The 26,536-nt window shown below is 40.8% G+C and overlaps 1 protein-coding gene across 1 annotated transcript in view; it reads right to left on the minus strand.

Annotated features, from left to right (window-relative positions):
* Positions 1 to 7,829: 7,829 nt before the first annotated feature.
* Positions 7,830 to 26,536, minus strand: part of LOC124266341 — a 32,508-nt gene continuing 13,801 nt past the window's right edge. Inside the window, 4 exon segments of the mRNA XM_046701144.1 lie at positions 7,830 to 10,724; positions 10,727 to 11,258; positions 18,947 to 19,343; positions 24,273 to 24,333. Coding sequence (XP_046557100.1) covers positions 9,895 to 10,724; positions 10,727 to 11,258; positions 18,947 to 19,246 — 1,662 coding nt within the window. The 5' untranslated portion in view covers positions 19,247 to 19,343; positions 24,273 to 24,333 and the 3' untranslated portion in view covers positions 7,830 to 9,894.

Below are 26,536 nucleotides of genomic sequence, written 5' to 3' on the forward strand. Positions count from 1 at the left end.
TCATGGAGTACTTGCTTCCGTCCTGCAGATTCTGAACAGTTTTGTTTGATGCTCGAACTTGCGTCCATGCAAGATAGTCGTAGTTTTACGCCGCACTTAGCAATATTTCAGCTACATGGCGGAGGTCTGTATAATCGAGTCTGGGCCAAACAATCAAGTGATCAACAACATGAGCATCGATCTACGCAATTGGGACACGATGACATGTGTCAACCAAGTCGTGAGCCTGACCACCTGATCCTGTTAGTCGCCACTTACGACAAGCGTGGGTTACTGAAAAACAATTCCAAAGAGGATATAAAACGGGTTCCTTGAGGGTCATTATAATTTTTCGAAGGCGCTGTTTCGTAAATGAAATAAGAAGTCGGCTCTAGAATGGTGAGGCCGAGCGTTGACATCTATGAAGGGGATGGTTATCCAAATGTGGCTCTACGGCAGTATCCAGTAGTTCCTGTTGATGACGTTGACCATTGATTGTCCCAGGTACTTTAACGAAAACCTGCAGTCATACTTAACGCACGGTATGGTGTAGACGAGCCTAGAAACATAAATCAGGGCTAACCAGGATTCGAACCTTCCCATATAGGTTTCCGGCACACCCAAGGGAAGCAACTCTGCACAATGAATAGATACGCCTTACCCGACAGAGCCACCCGTATCTTTCTTTCGAATTAAATATTAGCCGTATATGATTTGTGTAAGATACCAAGATGGGGAAGGTTTGAGAATGAGCTTAGCCATATACCCCATGGCAGGAATCGACCAAGATCATTTACCTGACGAGCGAACACATCAACAACTGGGCCACTCCACTGGTCCTGTGAAAGGTACGTTCCCAGGAGGTAACAATGATATGTTTGTTTGTTGTTTAAAGCCGAACTCAGCGATATTCCAGCTACATGGCGGTGGTCTCTACATAATAGAGTCCAGACACTCCAGTGATCAACGGCATGGGCATCGACCTACGCAATTGGGATACGATTACATGTGTCAACCAAGTCAGCGATCCTGACCACCCGATCCCGTTAGTCGTCTCTTACGACAAGCATGGGTTTTCTGAAAACCAATTCTAATCCGGAAACAATGATATGAAGATGTAGGCTAACTATTATACAGAAGACACACTTCGTTTCTGTTTTATCTGCCCAGCACTCAACAAAATAAGACACAAAATATGCTAAGAGGTGTGACCTTTTTCGATGTTCTCTATGATCGCACTGGTTCAACAGAAAACATATATATATATTGAAATTTTTCAGTTTTATCACGCAGACTCCTAGAACAAATAAACAACAGCTTCAGAAACATCAAAAACCTATTCTTTATGACAATTCCCCCTGTAACAATAACTCAAATATTAAGCGTTAATGTCATCAACCTCATTAACGTTGATTGTTATTCGTTATGTCATCATCCAAGTGAACGTCACCGGGCATGGTATGGGACAGACATTCAAAAGTGGTTATTCGCTTGTTTGCCCATTTTTTTGTATAAATAGATATCTTTAGAACCAACTATTACCCTATTGTAGAACATAACAAACGCTGAAAATGCAGTTCCCCGATAGGTCATTGGAGTAACATTTCCAAAGAAACGGAAGTTAGTGCGGATGAAGGTGACAGCATAGAAATATTTGTTTCCTTCTCGATTATCAGCAGCTATTCATCGATTCTCACACATAAGGGAAGAATACCGGCCTCTAATCTAATAATCTAATTATTTATAACCATTTCGTTTATTAACTGTTATTGTGGCTGTGCTTCAACCCACGGCTTGAAAAGGCGACGCTGAATCACCTGTGTAAACTAGCGAGCATCCCACTTCACCTGAAGCTACAGATTATGGAGGAAGGAAGACTTCCGATGTTCTCAAAGGAAATCAGTTGTCATATATACTATTCATCAATAATGTCTCGAGAATGTGGTGCCAGGTTCGAATTTTATTTCCCAACAATGTATGTATGATCAACCAGTTGATCGTCATAAACCTTTGATCAACAGAGATCAAGAGTATTAGGTCCGGTCTGCCTATGAAGTTCTAATCAAGCAATGGACAGTTTTTTTTTTATTAGTATCCAATCAGCCAATTCTTAATCCTAATCCTCACTGCACGATGGCTTCATTGCCTGTGTGGCATGTACTATTACTGTACAGCTGGCTTCATCCTATTATCTTTGTGCAATATATTCTCTATCGCATGCTGTCTGATGCTAATCCGTTGTTTATTACAACGTGTCGTGTTCACATACCTCCCATAGTTTGGTTGGTGTCACCTAGATAAAGTGGTTTTAATCAGCATCGAACCGTTGTCACAGGACATAAACGAAGCGTTGATGTACGTTTTCTTTCTCAAGAATGCACTTGTCAGAATAGTGCAATGTTCCAGCAATATCACGGCGGGGTACACCAGAAATGGGCTTCACACACTGTACCCATGTCGGGTGTCAGAATATCCTCACAAATTATTTCTATATTTATGACCCGTGAAGGTCTGGATTAGAGTGAGTGAGTTTAGTTTTACGCCGCACTCAGCAATATTCCAGCTATATGGCGGCGGTCTGTAAATAATCGAGTCTGGACCAGACGATCCAGGGATCAACAGCATGAGCATCGATCTGCGCAAATGGGATACGATGACGTGTGTCAACCAAGTCAGCGAGCCTGACCACCCGATCCCGTTAGTCGCCTCTTACGACAAGCATGGGTTACTGAAGATCAATATTCTAACCTGGATCTTCACGGGTAGTCCGGATTATAACTGATCTTAGCAGTTCAGCTATGTCGCAACACGTGGCCAAAGGGATTGGGGGCCAGGCTCGCTGGTTTTTGCATATCAGCGCATCCCAACTGCGCAGATGGATACACATGATGTCAAACACTGGATTGATAGGTCCAGATTCGATTATTCACAGTTCCCCGTCAGGTAGATGGAACAGCAACTTCAATACACCATTTACTTTGAAAAGGACAGCTTCCGGTCAAATATTTTGGTGTGACTAGTTTTCAGCGTGTTTTCATGGAGGTGGAACAGCAATTCAAACACAGCAAAAATTTCCAAAAATACACCAAAACATTGAGAACAGCTTCCGGACAAATATTTTGTGTGACTAGTTTTCAGCGTGTTTTCATGTAGGTGCAACAAAACTTGAAGTACACCAAATACCTTGAGAATTCAAGCTTCAGAAATTCACCAAAAACATTGAGGCCAGCTTCCGGCCAAATATTGTGGTGTGATTAGTTCTTAGCGTGCTTTTGTTCTTTTCATTTCAATTATTTAAAACATATATTCATGATGATACAGTATCGATGCAAGGAATGAATATGAGTTTGTGTCTGCTTCCTCTGACAAAGACACGTGTATCTGCTCAGAGGTAAATATTTTCAGAAAATGTTTTGTCCCCGATATGTCTTCCCATTGACATATTTGGGGACACGGCTGGCTAGTAGTCCAAAACGCCGCTTTGAAGAGTATTCTAGTTCTACCACTCGTATCAGGAAAACAGGGATTAGAACCCGCATACATAGGTTTCTGGCGTGTGCAAGGGAAGAAACTGTGCATAGCGAAATGCGATGTCACAGACGGCTTGACCAAGGGTGTCAGCGAAAAGAGCTTGATGGCTGTCTGTTGTTAGGGATTGAATTTTGTCCTCAATCTTGCTTAAAAAACATCATCTCAAAGTGAGTGAGTGTCAGGATAATATGTAAGAAAGCCCAAAGTGATGACGGATTTGGGCATCTTACTTTGGTGAAACCACGAACATGAACATGATACTTATATACCAAGAAACGTATTTACGTCGAACCGAGAATCGATCAACAAAAATTGGTTCTTGCACGTCAAAGGGATGCAACTCTCCATCGCAAATTCTAACGTAAATACTGAAGAGTAAGTGAATTGGTGAGGTATATTGGTGAGCGGACGAGGAACCATGATGTCAGTTATGCTTTAATGCCCTTACTACCTTGAGTACTCATAATACTTAAAGATTAATACACTTCAGGGGCGGTGAGGTAGCCTAGTGGTAAAGACGTTCTCCCGGGTTCAAATTCCTACATGGGTACAACGTCAGAAGCCCATTCCTGGTGTTCCTACTGGAATATAGCTAAAGGGGAAGTAAATGGGTTCTCACTCACGCACCCAAATAAGGTGAGGTGAGGTGAGGTGAGGTGAGGTGAGGTGAAATTGGATTAACGTCGTGCTTGAGAATATTTCGCTCATATGACGACGTGAAGGCGTGTGTATGTGTATGTGCGGCTGTTTGTACTAGCCCAGACTGAAGCTGGTTTTATAGTGCTAGCTCACTGAGATACCATGCCGCAGTGAAGCATGAATACCCCACTCAAACACATTATACTGACTCCGAGCCGACCAATCCTTGTTGTACCCATTAATGCCGAGCGCCAGGCAGGGACCAACAAGTACCATATTTTAACGTCTTTTGGTATGACGCGATCGGGGATCGAACCCGCGACCTTCCGCTCTCCGGGCGGACGCTCTAACCACTACACCACGGAGGCGTTCCGAAAATAAGCGTCAAGACAGGTAGAACATCTTATGTTTCAGTATCTGTTCAGCTGCTGTAGTTATCAGGGCTCCAGATAATTTTTTCATGATCAGGAGTACGTACTCCTTATTTATTCAATAAAGGAGTACTAGAAAACCTTAAGAGTACATTTAGAGTACTGAATGGAAATTAATGGCGTATCAGTAATCTTGTGTTTCGTTTCATATATGCACCACAACATTGCCACTACAATAAAACAATACTGTTTCAGATAAATACGTCTGTAAATGATTTTAAGACCGTACACCATTGCTGTGGTGCGTATCTGCTACGCTTTCTAAACTATTTCCTACCGTATCTTGCATATTTTTTTATCCGTAAATACGCCGATACGACCCTTATCTGGAGCCCTGATAGTTACACTCTCTCGAAGAATTGAAATGCTTATTCCTGACGTGCCCTTGATCCCGGGGCAGGCCAGTATGCGTGGACAGATTTCCCAGAAATACAACGAGGACTTACCTAACCCAACGTCCGGCTTCACGCGGAAACCGAAGTAGAGAGCTTGCATACATTATTCTCGTTGCCGTGTGGAAGACTAGCGGACGCTGCTATGCAGATACTATCTATTGACATTGTAACATTTGAGCATTAATTCGTATAATTCATCTTGATTTGAAAATATGCATTTAATAATCAGGGAGGTAGATTGTGGGCGTAATACCGATTCAGGAATACACAGATTTGCAATTGATGATGTGAGAGGGAAACTTTTAGGCATGAACATCGACAGAGAAAGTTTTCCAATATGGCTGACAGGAACTTCCGGTATGAAGTTTTTGGTCAGACTCCCGCGCGGTGATGACTTAGCATAACATCACTGCCACAGGCTAATTTGCATATCAGAAGTGACTGACCTTATGCAAGTGTTTGGGTGCGCTCTTCATACTGTCTTACATTGTTCTATAGATATTCTTTTGTAACTGAGACAGGTTTACGGCAATACAAATTTATACATCAAAGTTACTGCATCGCTTGCTCTCCATAGAGCTCAGATGACGTGGAACCGCATAACCTATATAAACAAAGGATCGCTACTCAAATCGAAATAGTGTTATAAAAGAAGTGTAAATAGATGTGTATACTCGTCAAAAATAAAAGCGTCAAGAAATATATACAATATATTGAATGGAATGTGAAGTTGTACCCCCCTCTTGCCTGTGGCAAAGGTACTATGCTGGTCGCATGGAACTCTGCGGTAGGAGAAGAGTTTTTAGTCTGTCGCCCAGCCCTTCTGCAATGCGGGAACATGAAGTTAGAGACTCGATTATTTATCAACCACCGCCATATAGCTGGAATATTGCTGAGTGCGGCGTAAAACTAAACTCACGCACTCACTCTCCAAATGTGTTAATGAAATGCATGATAAGAGTTCAAATACCAAATACCGAATGCCCAATGGCGAGTGCCGAATGTGCAAAGGAAAAAACTGAATGCGAACAAAATGCAGATTCGGGATTCGAATCCCGAATATGAAAAAATAATTGAGATTCATCTTTCGAATCCCGAATGTGAAAAATATTCAGATTTGGGATTCAAATCCTGAAACCCGAATGTTGAGAAAACTGAGATCGAATCCCGAATATGGAAAAAATATTCAGATTCGGGATTCAAATCCCAAAACCCGAATGTTGAGAAAATTCAGATTTGAGGTTGAAATATCGGAAACTGTAGTTACCCAAGTATACAACGAGCACCTAGTATTTTAGAAGGGGGATGAAATATAAGAGTTCAAATACCGAATGCCGAGTGTCGAATGTGCAAAAATACCGAATCTGAAACAAATTCAGATTCGGGATTCGAATCCCGAATACGGAAAAAATATTCAGATTCGGGATTCGAATACCGAATGTGAAAAAAATATTCAGATTCGGGATTCGAATCCCCAATCCACCAATGCTAAAGCCCTAAATGAAGCGAGTCTAGATTTCTTCAGGTTCAGGAAACCTCCCATCTCACTGGGGCTCCTTTTCATTTTACAATGACTTGTTTGTTTCTATCACACACACACACACACACGTGCACACACGTATATATTCGGAGACTAGGCGTTAGTCTAAGTGTTGGCACGAAAGTGCACGATAATGGTATCTGTAGGCATTACTCTGTTACAGACAATAGTCAGTCCGTCCAAGCTCGATTTACTTATTTTAAATCGACAACTCTTGTATTCTGGAAAACTTTGACCATCATTAATTGCCTGACTATTGAGTTACGTCCAGGGAAAGCAGCGCGGTGTAAAAACTATTTTAATCAAATACACTGGGACAGCTAATTTGCTGCATCACAATCCCTCTTTAACTGACTCGGTTTCACCCATGGATTCGTTTTGGAAGATTTGTGGATGTCCGCCATATTGTAGGTCTGATCTGTGCTTCTCAATCGGGTGTTCTATAACTTCTTTCCTTTCATACAGCAACAGTTAATACTCATAGCTGGTGGTTATTGCATCACAAACATTGTTGATGTTCTTTAACGTACTTGAGAATGTATATAAATATGATGGCATGGCATCAGATGACAACTGTCAGTTACCCACAAACATATCACTTGCAGAGTTGTTTCCATTTACAGCCAAAGACTCTCTCTCTATATATATATATGCTCAAAAATGTTATATCTGGCACTAAGCCTCCAGTTGTTCGAACCAGTGTGTTATATTTACTGTTGAACTGTTACTGTTTATAGCAATGATGCATTTATATCGGATTTTCCACTTCGGCTTCATCCTGATGGCCTCTTTACTCAGTCAAGGCTGCAGGAAAACACTGGAAAATGCCACTTCGTTAGAGATTGGGCGCTCTCACGGATATCACGGTAAAATTTAGCTCCATGTCATATTGCAACACCGGCAGATAGTGAGTGAGAATTGATTTAGGCCGCTTTTAACAACGGGGGCGGGGGTAGAAGACAAATACGATTCTGGGACTTAGAAACAGACTGATATGTGCGAAGTCACTTTAAACCTATCATATGGAGAGTTTGACCTTTGTAACACCAAATGACCTGCTGGCGGGTCATTTAAGTAGCGCGTTATTTGAGCGGAGACCAGATATTGTAATTTTAAGCTTGCGATACTTAATCTACCAGATCTCTGAAATAACATCTGAAATAAAAGAAAACTAAAAAACAAACAACTTGTAACAATGTAAATATATGCGCAGACAATTTCTTTTTCATCAGTCTGAACCATATTGTCTACGACAATTCAGGTTTTAAACGTCCACGGTAAATTTGACTCAAAATTAATCTGTACAAACTGACATCGTTTTGCTCATTTTATTAAGTTGCAAAGTTTCTTCAAACCCGAGCGAGTTGGATTTTCACTAGTTTATGATGTTTTGCGGCATCACAGTGAAGGTACAAGGGTGTTTATAACTTTTGTCAAACTAATCTGGGCTTAAATTAAATCCCACGGATTACCGTTCATCAACTACAGGCCCGAATGAGGACCTTCTTAAACAAAATACTTGCAATACTAGATAACGGCATACAGAAATATTGACATGTCAAGCGGACCATTAATGCTGCACGATATGAATACAGTGACACTGTAAGTTATACTAGCTTAAAGGCTCTTCTGCTGTTGAAGATGGGTTGCTCATCTACCAGATATTCAAACTCTGAATGAGTGAGTATGGTTTTACGTCACTTTTGGCAATATTTCAGCAACAGCACGGCGGTGGACACCAGAACTGGGTTCACACATTGTACCCATGTGGGGTATCAAACCATTGTCCTGGCATGACGAGAAAACCACTAGGCTACCACAACCCCCCAACTCTGAAAGAAAGACATTCATCGTAAAATATTTACGTAAAATTCCTACAATTAACAAATTTATTCCTGCAGAGTTAGAGAACTGATATCAGACATGTCTATTGCCATACCATACACATGGAAATACAGAATCAGAGAGACGCAAACCTGGCATTATGTTCATCTATGACTTTGGCCCGGACGCCTTTCTCTGATTGAAACGGTTTGTCATTCCGCATGGCACAAACGAATATATAGACATTTCTGATACTAATTCAGATAATAGTCGTAGCTTCTTTTAAAATATAGTATTCATTCTGTATGAGAACCTCCGTACAATGAGCAAACCTGCGATTCGTGTGTTGGGACATATTCAAATCATCGCAGCAAGCAAATGAAGATTTTGCGTGTGACGTGATGAATTATGAATGAATGAGCTTCTTTACATGACTTCAGGTTTTATCCAGCCATATCACGACGGCCTTGGTACATTGTGTATTGAAAGCGAACCCGGATTTGGGGGAGCCGAGGACAAGTCTACCATCCTACCGTCGTTCAGCACAGAAATGTTGATTGATGTTCTTGAATGATTTCATGACTGTTCTATCGAGACGCATCCAGTCGATGGTGCCAAATATGCATCACCTCAAACGGTCTACTCGCCTTCCAGCCAGTGTTAGGTGTTTGCGTTTTTACCACTAGCTACCGACAGAGAAGATGAAACGCTATTACAGTGACATCGAAGACGTCTTGTATCACTGGATAATTTATAGTACAGATTGTTCCTGAGCGTCAGTGCAAAAGGAAGTCGTGGGCAATATTAAAACCATTGTTTGAAAGACATATCTTAGAATTTGACAGGTTGTCAATGGTGAGTACATTAATAAAGTTAAGCTTATCAGAAACGTACATAACTAATTTCAAAGGAGTACTTTACCATCAGTATCGTTGCCACATTCACTTGGTCGAGGAAATCATCAAGATGGTAGCATGTTAGGTGCAATATTAGTTAACACAAGATTACACGCCCCACTAGTCACAATTCTTCCATGAACGGGCACCTCTTCACCCAAAGAGGGCTTTTAAGATAGCTCTGATCACAATCCAAGAGGTAACTGCACAAGAGGTAAATTTGTGTCCCCTTTTGAGTTCTGTTCAGTCCCAGTTGGCAATGCACGAGGTTTCTGGAGAGACTCGGCAGAGGTATCGGACTTGTGTGAGGATAAATTGCTCCAGTCATGTGTTCTTAAAACGGGAGTTTGTTTTAAAAATGCAGCATCTCCGGTGTTAGGACATAGGTCTCGAAATTTCGATGATTACACAGCAAACGTGCACATATAAATTCGGAAAAGCAGTCTTTAGCCAGAAACACAGTGCGATGTTGCTTCTGAATACACATTGTCTATAATAACACTTTAAAATAACTCGCACATCGCTTACATATAGCAAATGCCTCTAGCTATCAATGAAAGTCCATGTTCGGGTGATTATGATGAACGAATCATTTTTTAAATTTAAACTTTACTTTAAAATGTTCGATATTCTATTATCTTTAGAATTAGAAATATAGGCTATACGTAAGTATGCACATTATTCTTTTCTAAAGCCGTACCACACATTTCGCAAATTTCTGTTCCTGGTGAGTTTTCGAAAGTGCACTTCTTGCATTCAGTGATGCTGTCGCCACATTTGGGGCCGTCAATTTCTGGACCTCTGCTTTTTCCGCAGACTTGGCAAATGGCTCTCTGGTTATGGTTCATCCCCGAACAAAAGTGACAGGGCCACTTTCCTGTATCAGGAACCCCAAGGTCATTCATTCGACGAGCCATTGAAGCCCCCACATCCCCACTGGAGGTATAGGTCTGAGGTCTGTAACCACCATCCCTCTGGATTATGTTGGGTTTTCGCGCCATTGTATCAATATTTAGATGGCCAGTGTTAGGGGTGACCCCTCTCGCTACGATAGGCTGTGATCGAGCTGCACTGTTGTAGGATGCTTGGGAACCGTACGATGCAGGGCCCACAGATGTAGCTACTGGTGACAGGCCGGGTCCTGACAGATGGTTACTTGGTGGGTAGATGACATGTGAAGACCCAGTCCGATAACCCGAAGACCCAGTCCGATAACCCGAAGATTCTCTCGCCAAAGTCCTGTCCTGAGAGACAACTGTTTGGGACCTGGGAGAAGAAATCCGTACTGGAGGATGCACAATATTGACCGCGGGTGGTTCTTCTTCAATGTCAATACCTTCGTCCGACTGTTCATCTCGAGCTTGAAACCTAACATTTTCCCTGGAATTCCGGATCACATCTCCTCTTGCTCCATCGTAATATTTTGTTCCATATTTGGTCTCCAGGCCTTCGCGAACAAACGCCCAGTCTTCAGAGCCACTCTGAGGGGCTGGTTGACGTTGAGGGGATCTGACTCAACCTCTGCATACGCCATTAAATGCTCATCTATTGTTCCTTCCACATATCCAGTATCGTCCACAAAATGATCATCCTCATCAATGAATGGCAGATTCCTGGGAACTCCTCCCGTTGCCCCCACAACAGTCTTGTTCCTGACACTACCGGGAGCCCCTGATACATATGCAGAGTCCGTTCTGCTTTCACCATAGCTGCTTCTCAAATCCTTCCTTTCTTCGTCTTCAATGTTCTTGACTGCAGGAAGTACTCCTGTGTCTCGCCACCTCACGACATCTGAAACATTAGCTCCTCCCTCCTTCATTTTCCTGTGAAACTCTGAAAGCATTTCACATTCCACTGTTGCTACCACGCACTCAAATGCTACAGTTATGATAAGCTGAAGGTCGGGTTCACCTTTCAACACGAGTGTGTTTGCAGTGTCTGGTTGAAATCCAACGAGGCATAAAATTGATTCAGGGTCTTCAAGATGGGACCTTATTTTCGACTGGAAGTACCCACAGTAGGTCTGAAACAAGAAACAGTATTAGTTGAATTTAATAACCGGTCGAGTGAATCTTGCCATGTTTCACCCACATTATGACTCTCTACGTGAGTGGGCACTTCATTTGGGACAAACGCCGCTTTGAATGTTATTTCAATCATTTCACGGTGTGTCAGTATGATGTTGGGTAACATTTTGATAGGGTGAGTGAATTTTTACGCCGCACTCAGCAATATTCCAGCTATATGGCGGCGGGCTGTAAATAATCGAGTTTGGACCAGATAATTCAGGGATCAAGAGTATGAACATCGATCTACTCAATTGGGATACGATGAAATGTGTCAACCCAGACAGCGAGCCTGACCACCCGATCCCGTTAGTCGCCTCGTACGGCAAGCATGGGTAACTGAAGATCAATTCTTACCCGGACCTTCACGGGTCACATTTTGATAGGAAATGATACCCGTGCACTTTGTATTTGTTTGTTGTTTAACGCCGCACTCAGCAATATTCCAACTTTATGGCGGCGGTATGCCACCCGCTCCCGTTAGTCGCTTCCTACGACATGTATGGGCTGCTGAAGACAATTCTAACCCTGATAGTCACGGGTATAGGTTGGTGCTGATAAACCTAGAAAACTAATAAAGGCGAATCTGGGTAGGACGACATATAATGAAGGATCTGGTATGTGACTGAACACTGGAGCGACAATGAGAACCTATTCCCGACCCGGAATCCGTGCTGGTATCGTTATTTGAGGTCAACTGCAAACCGCTACGCAATCTCACAACCCAAGAATGATGCACCACATATTTTTTTTAAATATTCCCTTAGAAAACCTAACAAGATCAACCACCATACATAACCGCCATGTAGCTGGAACATTGCTGAGTGCGGCGTACAACTAAACTCACTCACCCAATACATAAAAGTGACTCGACTCTAAATAATTATTTGCAGATTATCTGTAGAGAATTAGAACGCAGGAAGTAATGTAAACAGATACGTTATCGTGGATATTGAGTACTTATATTCAAACCCGGAAGTTGAACACGCACCGAGTAATCACAAAAGCCGTGGAATGTCAGGTAATGAAATGCCCTTTGTGTGATGTGTATCTGACTGTTGTCTGTGTCCCACAATTAGGACAAACCACTGTTCCAGTGGCCCGGACACAAAAATACTCGAACTTATTGCAGACTTAAAATATTTTGAGACGCGCTTTGAGTATTAACATATTCAGAATCACCACCACCATTATCATCACCACAATCAATACAATCTATTCAACACTGCACCAAAAAACATAACTGTACTTAAGACAATACTTAACAGAAGGAAATCAAATCAAATCAGTTTACGGTATTTCCACCATAAATATAATCCATTTCCGCATGGGAATTTCTTACAGTAATGCATTTAAACTTCCTAACCACTATTTCCTCAAACTGACAAAGTGAATGAGTTTGGTTTTACGCCGGTTTTAGCAATATTCCAGCAATATCACGGCGAACCCGGGTCTTCGACGTGACGAGGGAACGCTTTAACCACCAGCCTACCCCACCGCCCTCGAGGGGCATTGAGAAGTTGGTGTAATGAACAAGGGACACAGTTCTATGGACATACAGCTTCTTTATCACAATAGTGAGTGAGTGAGTTTAGTTTTACGCCGCACTCAGCAATATCCCAGCTATATGGCGGCGGTCTGTAAATAATCGAGTTTGGACCAGACAATCCAGTGATCAACAGCATGAGCATCGATCTGCGCAATTGGGAACCGATGACATGTGTCAACCAAGTCAGCGAAACTGACGACCCGATCCCGTTAGTCGCCTCTTACGACAAGCACAGTCGCCTTTTATGGCAAGCACATGGGTTGCTGAAGACCTATTCTACCCCGGATCTTCACGGGTCTTTATCACAATATATATGATGCTTAGTTCTAGATGTTAACAGCGTTATCAAACAAGCACGGAAGAGGCTGGTGAAACAGGTTCTATAAAGTAAATTTGGTCACGAAATAAAAGCTCCACGTGTTTCAGCAAGTTCCTGAGTGAGTATCTGAACACAAACACATGAATCTATTATCTAATCGTAGGAGGGCAGTGGGGTTGCCTAGTGGTTAAAGCGTTCGCTCGTCACACCAAGTACCCGGGTTTTGAGGTACAATGAGTGCAGCCCATGTCTGGTGTCCTACGATATTGCTGGAATATCGCTAAAACGGCGTAAAAACATACCCACTCACACCGCGTAGAAATGAACACGTTCTCAGGTGCCTTGCTTTATTGCTTCAGGCACCTTGGACACGATTTAATGTCAGTCTTTGATACCAATATATCTCAGCTTATGGAGCATTTAGCTGAACCATAATAAGCTGCACATGATGTACCAATCGGGTGATTCGAACCTATAGTCTGTTTGCAGTGAAAACGTACCGATGAATTTCACTTTAAACAAAAAAGTAAATCAAATTAAGTTAAATTAAGATTGCGAATCCTCATAATTTTACCTTGCCAATTGAACATTTAAATCTCAGAATTTTATTCAACTTAGGATAAAGTTGTTTAACAAACGATCATAGTTTCAAATCGCTATTGTTGGTTTGTATTACAAGGGGGTATGCACATTAAAAGAAACCCCGAGAACAAGAAGGGTTCGTTTCTACGGTAGTCTAAGTTAACGCTCATCACGTACCGCACGTACATTTGTTTCACTGTTCCAACTACTGCGCGTACCCCCTTGTAATACAAAGCAATAATAGCGATTTCAAACTATGATCGTTTGTTAAACAACTTTTATCCTAAGTTGAATAAAATTCTGAGATTTAAATGTTCAATTGGCAAGGTATGGTCATGCCTTGATTGATGGTTACGTGATTTCCGGTCTGTCTGATCCAGATTCGATATTTTACTGACCTGACACAGCTGGAATATAGCTTTTTGCGTCGTTAAACAACAACAAACAAACACTGACCACGTTCCATGAATTAGACTTGAACAATGCCGCAATTACGATTATCATATTATCGGGAAACTGGAATAATATTTTTCACATTCCTAAATATCAAACTTCAGCTGATTCGTTAAAACGTAATAAGAAGTGAGTGAGTTCAGTCTTACGCCGCACTCAGCAATATTCCAGCTATATGGCGGCGGTCTGTACATAACCGAGTCTGGACCAGACAATCCAGTGATCAACAGCATGAGCATCGATCTGCGCAATTGGGAACCGATGACATGTGTCAACCAATTCTAAAACGTAATAAGAAACAAGCCATACAATATTTATGCAAAAATTGTATAAAGCCTGTAGTGTTAGGTTCTCGTATATCGAACAATTAACACACTTCCTGGTGTGTGGTATCCATTGAGTGGCTGTGCATATTTAGGGAAATTCCCTTGAAGGTCACACTGGCCTACTCGAAGTAATCGCTATGATTGACAGGTTTATTTATGGTGCATTCATATGAATCTGATCTTTGTAATTCCGGGTCATAACGGGTGATCTGGGCTTGTTCGGTTACGGTTCATTCATTCATTGATAATAATTCGAGTGAGTTTAGTTTCACGCCACACACCGCCATATTCCAGCTACAAGCGGCGGTCTGATAATAATCGAGTCAGGACCAGACAATCCAGTGATCAACATCATGCGCATCGATCTAAACAATTGTAATACGATGACATTTGTCAACCAAGTCAGCGAGTCTGACCACCTGATCCCGTTAGTCGAATCTTACGACAAGCATGGGTTGCTGAAGATCAATTCTAACCCGGATCTTTAAGGTGACCAGGATCCATGACAAAGCTAATTGCGTCATCATAACCAGATGTTGCGGGTTGACTTGCAGTATCACCAACTGTTTTATTCCGGTTAAATAAAGTCAGTCATACAAGAGCTGTAATTTGGATGAAAATGCCGAAGTAAACTAACCAACAATCAAAGCATTTGATCACTTTTATACGAGTGGGTGATTATAGTTTTACGCAGCTTTTAGCAACATTCCTGAAATATCACAGCGGGGGACACCAGAATGCTCTTCACACGTTGTATTGTGGGGAATCGAACCCGACGCCTTAAACGACAGAAATGTGTAAGAATAACACACAGTGCCCAGGTGTACTATGTCTGTGCTTCGTAGCGTTTCAGATTATTCATGACCATTATGTAACTGAGGGCTTAACTGTTTTGAGTAGAAACACACTCAAGTCATGGCACGTGAGAAAAGTGTCGCAATAAGAGGCCAATAACTGCATTACCTCAGCAGAAGAAATGTTTGTCTACAAAACGCACGGAAACACGAGCCGTCTGTACTGACGGCAAGGCACTTTAATTGCATAATGGCTGATAAGGCACCATGCAGGGTCATAGTATATGATTGGTACTATCAGCTACGTCAACAACTATTACGTCTGGGAAAAAACAACCCTATGCGCTTAGTAGCCTTGGTGAACCCTTTTGTGAAGAGACGGGGTTTCAGCTCACCAAGGTTAATTTGGGGGGACAGCGGATCCTGGCATGTTGAAAGGAAACAACTCTTCAGAGTTTCTACCGCCACTGAAATCCATTCTGACCTCAAAGCAATATAGCTTGTTGCGAATGTATGCATGCTCTACTGATGTTACCCCTGGCTGCTCGAATACAGGAAGTTATTCATATTGCAAAACCAGCCCTCGTATAACATTTAAATGTAAGGCTTCTATTATGCCAGACATGTGAGGTTCATATGTCAGGACGTGGATTAGAATGCGGATTAGACTTAATGCGTATTAGCAAACTTTGCATTGGTGTATAATGTATGGTGGGACCTGATTCAGTTGTTGTTACTCTATATACATTTTTGTTTGTTTGTTTGTTTGATGATTGACGCCGCAATATTCCAGATATATACTACAAACAAAAACTTTGAGTATGGGAACGCCCGAAAATTTGATAGTCATATGTAAAGTTAAACGTGGTGAGATCATTTATACTCTAAGGTAAATGCAACGTTTTGTGTTCTTAATGGGCACTTTAAACGTACAAATGACCTCACCACGTTTAAGTTTATATATGACTATGAAATTTTAAGGTGTTTCCATACTTTTTGTTTGTAGTATCTGAGAGCGGTGTGTAAAATATTCGACTATGGATCAGACGATCCAGTGATAAGCAGCATGAGCATCGATCTACGCAGTTGGGATACGATGACGTGTGTCAACTAAGTCAGCGAATCTATCACCCGATCCTGTCATTCGACTCCTAGATAAGCATGGGTTGCTGAAGACCAATTCTAACCCGGATCGTCGTATGTGTCTAAGGGGAGAAAAGCTAGTGGTATTTTGTAGGCAAAGGAACGAATATGTAACTATACCAATTCCGTCTTCCAACACGCACACACGCGATACAACAATTATACTATTTACGTCTTCTCACACGTAAATACGGGATGAACCATCAAATGACGTGTTTTCTCACCCAAACGCGCAATACACCAACAATTACACAAATGACGGTGTTGTTTTTCAAACCAACATACGCAGTATACCATCAAGGACAATAGCTAGGTTGCCAACGCTGAAAGTACACAGTCTCTCTGGCATACCTATATAATTGCTGGCATATACATGTCACAATAATATGTTTGACAAGTGTTGGATCACAGCAAGTAAATCCCATCTAGCAACAACTTTATGTTACAGGGGCGGTGGGGTAGCCTAGTGGTTAAATCGTTCCCTCCTCACGCTGAAGACCCGGGTTCGAATCAGCACGTGTACAATGTGTGAAGCCCATTTCTGGTGTCCCCGCCGTGATATTGCTGGAATATTGCTAAAAGCGGCGTAAAACTAAACTCGCTCACTCACTTCATGCTACGGTCAGTGTATGTGCCACGTTCCAGCCAGAATTCAGTCATTCAGTTCCTGGGTCCAAATGTCCGTAAGTGACGAGTGCCCTATCTGGGACTCTCCATTACGTGTCCTCTGGACATCCAGATATAGATGACTTCTCACTGCCATGAATCACACATAGTTCCTTGAACAAATCTGGCTCTCTGCCAGACTATCTGCTGTGTCATTTACCTTTTAGGTCTCTAAATTTGTTTCTTTGTGTATTGATAGACGCCGCACTTGGCAATATTTCAGCTATATGGCAGCGGTCTGTAAATAATCGAGTCTGGACCAGAAAATCCAGTGGTCAACAGCATGAGCATCGATCTAAGCAACTGAGATACGGTGACATGTGTCAACCAAGTCAGCGAGTCCCGTTAGTCGCTTCTTACAAGCATGGATTACTGAAGACCAATTCTAACCCAGCCGTGCACATTGTTAAGTTCCATGCTGCCACACTTTAAATTTGTAAACGATAGGACATATTATTGTGACCATCAAAAAACCATTAGTATGCCATTGATTTTGCATAAACACTGGTTGTTTATCGTGGTATTTTTCACCTTACGATCCCAACTTTCAATCATGAATTATTTGCTTTTTTTCTTGCAAAATGATGTCACTGATAATCCTATGTTTTCAACCAGGAAGTGTATATATACCACACACAACACATACCACAGTCGCCATATACATGTACTGCAATATGTATTGATAAAGGTGAATGCGCTGTCACCTATAAATCACTCGATGTACCTCCTTCAGATCATGTGGAACAGGCTTTCTTGGTGTAAAACACATTATTGAATTTTTTTATGATGATATGATAAGTATTCCCATGTTTTCAACCAGGAAGTGTATATATACCACACACAACACATACCACAGTCGCCATATACTGCAACATGTATTGATAAGGTAAATGCGCAGTCACCTATAAATCACTTGATTTACCTCCTTCAGATCATGTGGAACAGGCTATCTTGGTGTAAAACACATTATTGATTTTTTTTATGATATCAGAAGTATTCCTTTAAGGTGAAACATTTTACCTACATGTAAATCTTAAGTATTATGTTTCTGCACCTTAAATAATACAAGTAATTTTTTGACCCGTAATGTATATGTACTTCTTGGCAATTCAGATCAAATAAACTGGAGAAACCCTTCATCATTACAATCTAATTGATTTTTTTAAAAGCATGACAAAGGTCAAGCAAACAAACCTTTGCAGAGACTCAGGTTTCCCAAACTTTAGCAATATTTCACCTGTATCAGGGTGGGAACACAAGTAACAAGCTTCTCAAAATGTCTTCATGAGGAGAATCAAACCTGGGTCCGATCCACAAAGCATTCGTAGGGCTTTGACATTCATAAGAATATGGTAAACTACAGAGTTACAACAGGTCGTAACTTTCCGAACGCTTTGTGGATCGGAACCCTTGATAAAAGTTAACTTTTTAATCCACAGCATCCCTAAAACATGGTTCAAAAGCAATTTTAATTCTTGTATCTATTTCCTATTCAAAGACCCTATTGCCTATCCAAAAGCCTCTATTTCCTATCCAATTGTATCTATTTCCTATCCAAAGGCCTTACTTTCTGTCCAAAGGCATTTGTTTCCTATACAAAGTCTACAATTCCCATCCAAAAGTTTCTTTTTCTACACCAAAGACCATACTGCGAATTCAAAGTCAATATGTCCTACACAAACATTCCTATTTCCTGTACAAAGGCCTCTTTTTCCTTCCAAAAGACCTCCACTTCCTATCAAAGGCTATCTCCAAATCATGTGAGCCAATATGGACATAAATCATCAACAAAAATACTTTCATCAGAACTCACCTTCAGTTTCCTAAATTCACGTTTCCATGGCATCTTGTATAACAGAATAAAATATTTTTCAAGATTTTGGAAGGCCTCTGCTGCTTTGTCGGGAATCAACTTCCCTCTCTCTGTAGTTTTTTCTATGACAGCCCAAAACTCCTGGTATTGGAACCGATACTGCCTTTCGATCCGCGATAGGGAATCTCGAACGAGCTTTTTAACAGACTTTGACACCTGCCCCATGGCTTGAGACCCCAGCACTGTTTCAGTTTTTAAGGACTTTATGTAGAGCCGTCTGGCTTGATCCTTTTCTTCCATGACTCAATCCGGCCTATTTCAAATCCATACAAAACTGACCGTGTTCATTGATTTGAGGTTCCTCCTTCTGGTGTCAGTTGGGTTGTCCATGCTTTGTCTGAAACAGTCAAGACAAATCAGTGAATGAGGGATCTGCATAAATATAACTGCACGACCAACAATATTTGAATCATGATGATTAAGTGGTGGAGCTCACATGAAGGACAAGCCATTGTTCTGTCGAAATAATATAGCTTAGTAGTTCATAGGGGTGAAACCGTAAATTGCGGTATTAGAAGAACCGCGGTAATTTGCCTTCTGTTCAGTATAAGTATATCGTAATGCCAATGTATAAACTAGTTTTGAAATATGGCCTGTCCAAGGACTGTCTGCCCTAAAAAGTCACCAGTCCTGAACAAACACAGCCAGTCCCAAAAACTAAAGCAATGAAAAATAATAGATAAGCTGAAGTTCAAACCAAGATAAATATATTTTTTTCAAATATTTCCCCCGACCAAAGGATGGCCTTATTTATTAGACTGTCCTTCCAAAAAATAGACTGTCAAGGATTATGTATGTTTTATACACTGGTAAGGCCAGACCAATTATATTTCTTGTTTTACGGATCCTCCGGTCGTATTTTTTCAAGAGTAAGAAAAAAAAAACCACTTAAATTTCCCTGCTCAAAAAATAAAATCCTAATGTATTTATTGGCCAAAAGTGTAAAATTACAAAAGAATTTGGGTGTATTGGGTGTGTGTGTTTTCGCCCCATATACACTGTTTGCATTGCATCTCTGAACTCATCAAGACCAGCACCACCAATGAAGTCTAAAGACCTAGACTTCACATAATGAAGTCAATTCATGGGACAATGCTAAGCTGATGACTACATGAAGTGAGTGAGTGAGTGAGTTTAGTTTTACGCCGCACTCAGCAATATTCCAGCTATATGGCGGCGGTCTGTAAATAATCGAGTTTGGACCAGACAATCAAATGATCAACAGCATGAGCATCGATCTGCGCAATTGGGAACCGATGACATGTGCCAACCAAGTCAGCGAGCCTGACGACCCGATCCTGTTAGTCAGCCTCTTACGACAAGCATAGTCGCCTTTTGTGGCAAGCATGGGTTGCTGAAGACCTATTCTACCCCGGATCTTCACGGGTAGATGACCACATGGACCAATCAATGGCTGTTTGATAGCACAAACCTCCTCATCAGCATTCAAGTTCATCAGTATCAACAGCAGTGTCCACAGGAGACACTAGACCTCTGTCACAAATATATCACACATACATTGCTTATTTTGGTGAGATACAGTTATCATATGTTATCATGACATTAAATAGTTCAGGTGCTTTGTGATAACATCTGTGTTAGAAATAACAGGGGGGTCTTCTGAGAGATACTTGTTATCAGTTCAAGTTCCTGTTTTGGTGAATTGTAACATGGTCCGTTTTAGAAATCGTTGAAGTGGAATGAGTTGAAGTGGAATTTTGTGATGAAGATTAGTGCACTTACAAAGTGAGTGAGTGAGTGAGTTTAGTTTTACGCCGATCTAACCATCCAACTTCCACTCTCTATGCAGACACTTTGCTCCAGATCATGGAAGCTATGTCTTAGAAATCGGCATGTGGTCTGTGAGCTTTTTGGTTTGAGTATCTAATCTGTGGACCCCTTAAATCTTTCCATTCTAATGAGGTTCATGTCAAGACCATATTTCCTTTCATTTCCCAATTCTAAACTTTCATTTCCCAATTCTAAACTTTCATTCGTACTAAGGTTCATGAGAGAAAGCTGTTTCATTTCCCAATTCTAAACTTGCTTTCACTTTCACTTTTACACGAATATGAATCAGAGTTAAAAATAGTGATGATCTTCTCTGTTTGAAATAAATGTAGATTCCTAGTCTGTGGGTCTGGGCAATCTTAATTTTGACTCCTATGCAGACAACTAGGTAAAACTCACTAAAAGTTTTATAATCTTTATTGCAGAAATACAGGTGTCTACTTTTCCATTTGGTTTGTTTGAGCTAATTACACCTGCAAGTGCTACACCTGAGGACAAGCAGAGACACACATGGAAAAAAGACACAGAAAAGATAAAACAAAATCATAAATATAAAATACGGAATTTAAGAGTTTTTCAGCAAATAGGTGAGTTTAGTTTGAAACCCTTGAACAATACTTCAGTCACAACAGAACAGTTATCACAGTGATTCATTTTAAGATATCTTCAGCTTGACAAAGATCTAAGATCCCAGGATATTAGAGCATACTTGGTAGGTAAAAAAAAACTGATAGATTCAAATCCACATTGAACATATCCTGGCATGGGTAAGGGCCACAACTCTGCATGTTGGGTCCCATCTAGAAGATGCCAAAAGTCAAATAATAACCACTCAACACATAAATATTAGTCATTGCCAGTTAATTCACAAACAGGGAAGGTGGATTAGCCTGGTGGTTAAAGTATTTGCTCGCCATGCGATAGACCCTTGTTCCATTTCCCATATGGGTACAATTTTTAAAGCTGATTTCCAATGTTCCCTGCCCAGATATTGCCGAAATATTTGCTGAAAGTGGAAAAAAACATACTCACTCATGAATATCAAGATCTTATTTTGTGTTTTGTTCAGTCAATATCAACAAAACATAAGGGCCTCTCTTTAAGGGGGGCCAGAATCAAATCTTGCAATAAGAGACAATTAGACTCCATACATCCAATGTTAACCGACAGTATGTATGACCCCTTAACCTTGAGACAGAAACCATTGCTCTTGCTATCAACCCTGATTGTTCGTGCTATCAACCCTGATTATCCTGGCCAACACCAGACCCACACCACCATCATTAACCTCTGCCATGGCTTACTGCTGCATGAAAGGTTGGATACTCTGCCACCACACAGAAATGTTTTGGTCTCTGGTCAAAGTAACCTTGCAGTGTATGCACCAAGTAATGCAGAGCCTGCACCGGTGCAATGCATATCTGTGTGCATGTAAACACTCTCTCTCCAACATAAGTCGTAGATCAATGGAGAAACTGTCCTTCATGACCTTCCGTGAAGGTTGACAGGTTTACGATGCTGACGACAGCTGTGAACTTAAGGTGATCAGGACATGCCTCCTTGTTACACAATAAAGGCCAAGGGATAGGCACAAGGTGAGTCTAGGGCACAGTTTATTTTGGTCCACTGGTTTATGTAATGAAAACATGAGGCTAACATTTTGTCTCTGAATTGGAAACTGATTAAGAATTTGTTTGTCATACAGTATTTAATATAAAATAGAAATATAATCTCATTTTCACAAAATGAAGACATCTAGACTTATCAAAGAGCAGCAGACATGCTTGGGACTTTGTCATGATTTTGTTTCAAGGTCTGGATGAGAGACAACAAAAATAATAACTGTCTGCAACTTCAACCTCTAAGTAAATATATAGTTAATCTCCCATCAGCATTCTAAGCTCACATATCTTATCTAAGCTAACATATCTTATTGTAAAGCGATAAAGTAAATTAGCAAGTTTGGGGCAGTTCATGTAAAAGAATCTGGCACAAACAGGTAATGTAACCAGTAACCATGTTGTCCTTGCAGATTTTAGTTCTTTGGTACTAAAAGAGGAAGGACAGTGTCTAAATGTAAAATATTTCATTTGTGGACAAATGTGCAAAGTCCATCCTTGAATACTGTATGAATTACTAGTTTATCAAAACCCCACTGACCACCTTCGTACAGACTTGTATTGTCCAAGCATGGCTTAATTAAGTGTCAAGTGCAAGTTACATCTGTTCTGTCATGCAACTTGATGCTGGCTCCAAAGTTACAAAAAAGTTCAAACTGAAATGATACCACTGAAGACATGAAAGACTATTTTGACTAACAACAAAACAATTTAGACAAGGATTATGGTTGTGATCGTGTCAGATTCAGAAGTAGGCAAATGTACTTTGGATACAGTAGAAAAGCATTTTGATTATCATGATTATAGTAAAACATTATATTACCTACAGTAAAACAGTATTATGGTGACAAGAGAAAGTAAGTAATTTCATGGCAAATATAGGATTTGATGATAAAAGCAGATCCTGGCAATGCTAAGAGACATAACTATGTTTAGTTTATTTAGTAAATTGCAGATTGCTGATTCTAATCACCACCTCTACAGTTCGAAGGAATAGTAACATACATACCCTCCCCATATCATGCTGCTGGTCTCACAGCATTCCCAGACCAGGAAATAACTTATTGAAGTACGGGTTTCCCAGTAGTAGAAAGAGCATACACTAACATATTTATCACTTTGGCATCGCCCACAACTCACACGATTGGGTCTTTTCAGACTAGCATATCCTGCTTTGGCAACCACTTATAAATGAATAATTATGTCAATACTCTGTCACTCTGAATACATACAAGTAGAAAACCTGCTGTGTCAAGCAGTAGTACAGCCCAAAGCCAGCCCCACCCCTCAAGACACACAAATACACATCCTTATTCATAAATCATTCGGTTACTTCTTCTCTGGAAGCATCCTAACTCTGTAATTGAAGCCAACAGTACAAAGTGATTCAGTACAGTGAATAACTGTACTATTTCTATTCTGTGAATATTAATAACTATTTATAATACTCACAGATATTACGTAGGCAACATTACATGTCTAAAGGTCTATTTTTCGCTTTGAGCTGTGAACCTGTAGCAACGAGATGGTCTACAAGTTGTATCGATGCTTACTGTACGTGTATGTTTGTTAATGTCTGAGTAGGCAGTTCATGTGATACTGATAACATCTAGGCGTATGCAACGTATTAAACGATAGCACCAATCCCACATAATTCTTGAATATGACACAGCAGTATGGACTGTGGAACACCGAGGTCACTGCGTCCTAATCGAATGTCCGTTCTTTCGGAATATTTTGAAACCCAAACACCTTCTGATGATTTGATAAGTGGCAAACTGACACTAAGTTTCTGTAGGAATAACATTCACAGACAAAACACAGTATATATGAAGCTGGCGACGAAATAGTCTCACCTCGTATTCTGGAATGTTACAATGGCGTCGTGGCGGACGAAACCGGGGATTCCCCTAAAACCTGAATCATCAACGATAGCAAGTTCTGAAAGTCTGATACCAGTTATCTCCCTTGTTATCGGGTTCGTTTAAAACTGGCAGTACTAATGCGGATTGGGTCAAGGGAGCGTTTATTTCGGTCTATCGTTTTCACTCTGTCAAAGATTTCAACTGCCTTTGTCTTATTGGCTCGGGTGACACCGCTACAAACAGGCGTACATCAGACCGTATTACCCTCGAAAGAAGCATACAACTTATATTGTCGCTGCAACACATGGCCTCAATTATTTCATATCGCCAATTGCGAGGTTGATTTTTATATCAATCGTAAATTATATCAGGGACAATAAGATACATTCATTTCACGGTCTCTGACCACGTTATGGCAATTTGAGGAATGGCATTCAGGCAAATAATAAATTCAGTTGTGCGTTCAATTATTACTTTATACCGAGAAGCGACAACATTCAAACATTGCTTCTAATATTTCATGGGGACGGTGGGGTAGCCTAATGGTTAAAGCGTTGGCTCGTCACGCCGAAGACCCGGGTTCGATTCCCCACATGGGCACAATGTGTGAAGCCCATTTCTGGTGTCCCCCGCCGTGATGTTGCTGGAATATTGCTCAAAGCGACGTAAAACCAAACTCAGTCAGTCAGTCAGTCTAATATTTCAGCATGGCTAGTTTGTAGTCTGCTATCTTGTTCAATTATGAAATCAGGTATAGATGTGTAAAGTTTGCTTATTTTCTTGTTGGTTGTAGGAATATAACGCCGCACTCAGCAATATTCCTTTGGTCTATAAATACCGAGTCTGTCCAGTGATTGATAGCGTGAGCAACATGGAAGGGGAATATTGACAAGAGCCACATGAACTGACTCATTAAGTCGCCTCTTACGACGACCAATGGTTGCCGGGGGCTTCACTTCTATCCCACAGTCTCCACGGGGTTAAGGATTCGAACCTGGACTAGGCTCAAAAGTCGCTGTTATTTTCAGACAATGTACCAGAACAGATCTTGAGCATAATGAGTCAACCAGTGCTACCTCACCATGCTCAAAATAAATCGAAAAAGTTTTGACTGCACGCAGTATCAACCTCTTAATTGGTTGACGTTTCTTCTGAAATCTGGAACATGCCGTGTTCATCTTATATATAGGGACACCGGGAATATGTTTCACACAATGTACCCGTGTTTGGAATAGAACCCGGACCTACGGTGTTTACCACTTGGCTACTCCACCCCCCTACCCCCACCCTGGTGAGAATGCGCAGCCCTCGTGTACTTGAACTGAATTCTTATGCCATCGGCTATGATGTTATAAGATAACATGTGTGTGTATTAACGTATATCGAGAAAACTAAACGATGCCCCGCGTGATACCATATTTATGAAACGAGTGAATGACCCAGTTGGTATACGAAGCGACAGCGAGTTAGATACCAGTACCATTCACGAAATTCATAAATATGGTATTGCACGGGACACCGATTAGTAATTAATTTATTACTCACCCAACATTAACAAAATAATATCTCAGAATTCAACTACATGTAACAGAACGAGTGCATTACGCCGTCATAACAGGGGTCAGGCGTATGAATACATTTCATTTATGACTGTCAACATTAGCCTATTTAATTTGATTTGTTAACAATAAACAAAGAGTGCATTACGCCGTCATAACAGAGGTCACGCGTATGAATACATTTCAATTATGACTGTCATCATTAGCCTATTTAATTTGATTTGTTAACAATAAACAAAGTCTTTTTGTTATATAAAAATATGTCAAACCATATACTTTAAACATTACGACAAATGTTTCAGGATGTTACAATTTCACTTTAACTGTTATGTCCTTTTACCGAGAAAGACTAGACAGCCGCACTATCTAAGTCAGTTCATGAGCCTCAAACGACAGAGGACATCATGACTACGCATAAAGTTTAGATGTGGATGTTTTTCCTCAGGTGTAACCTCCAGAAAGTCATGTTGGTAGTATGACATGACAAACAAGGACTGGGTCACCGTGACCCGATCATGGTAGTTGCTCATGCCTTCACTCACTGGGTTGTCTTGTTTAGATTTAATTGTTTATAGCCTCAAGAAAAATAAAATTAAAATATCATGATAAAAATTTGTACTGTTCCTCTCCTTCAGACAAAGAAGGTGGTCCCTAAATTTGAATTCAACAAACCAATAGTTTTCAGTTAATTGGTTG

The sequence above is a fragment of the Haliotis rubra genome, unplaced genomic scaffold (assembly GCF_003918875.1).
Source record: "Haliotis rubra isolate DU_JTF1 unplaced genomic scaffold, ASM391887v1 Scf125, whole genome shotgun sequence".
In the NCBI taxonomy this organism is placed as follows: Eukaryota; Metazoa; Mollusca; class Gastropoda; order Lepetellida; family Haliotidae; genus Haliotis; species Haliotis rubra.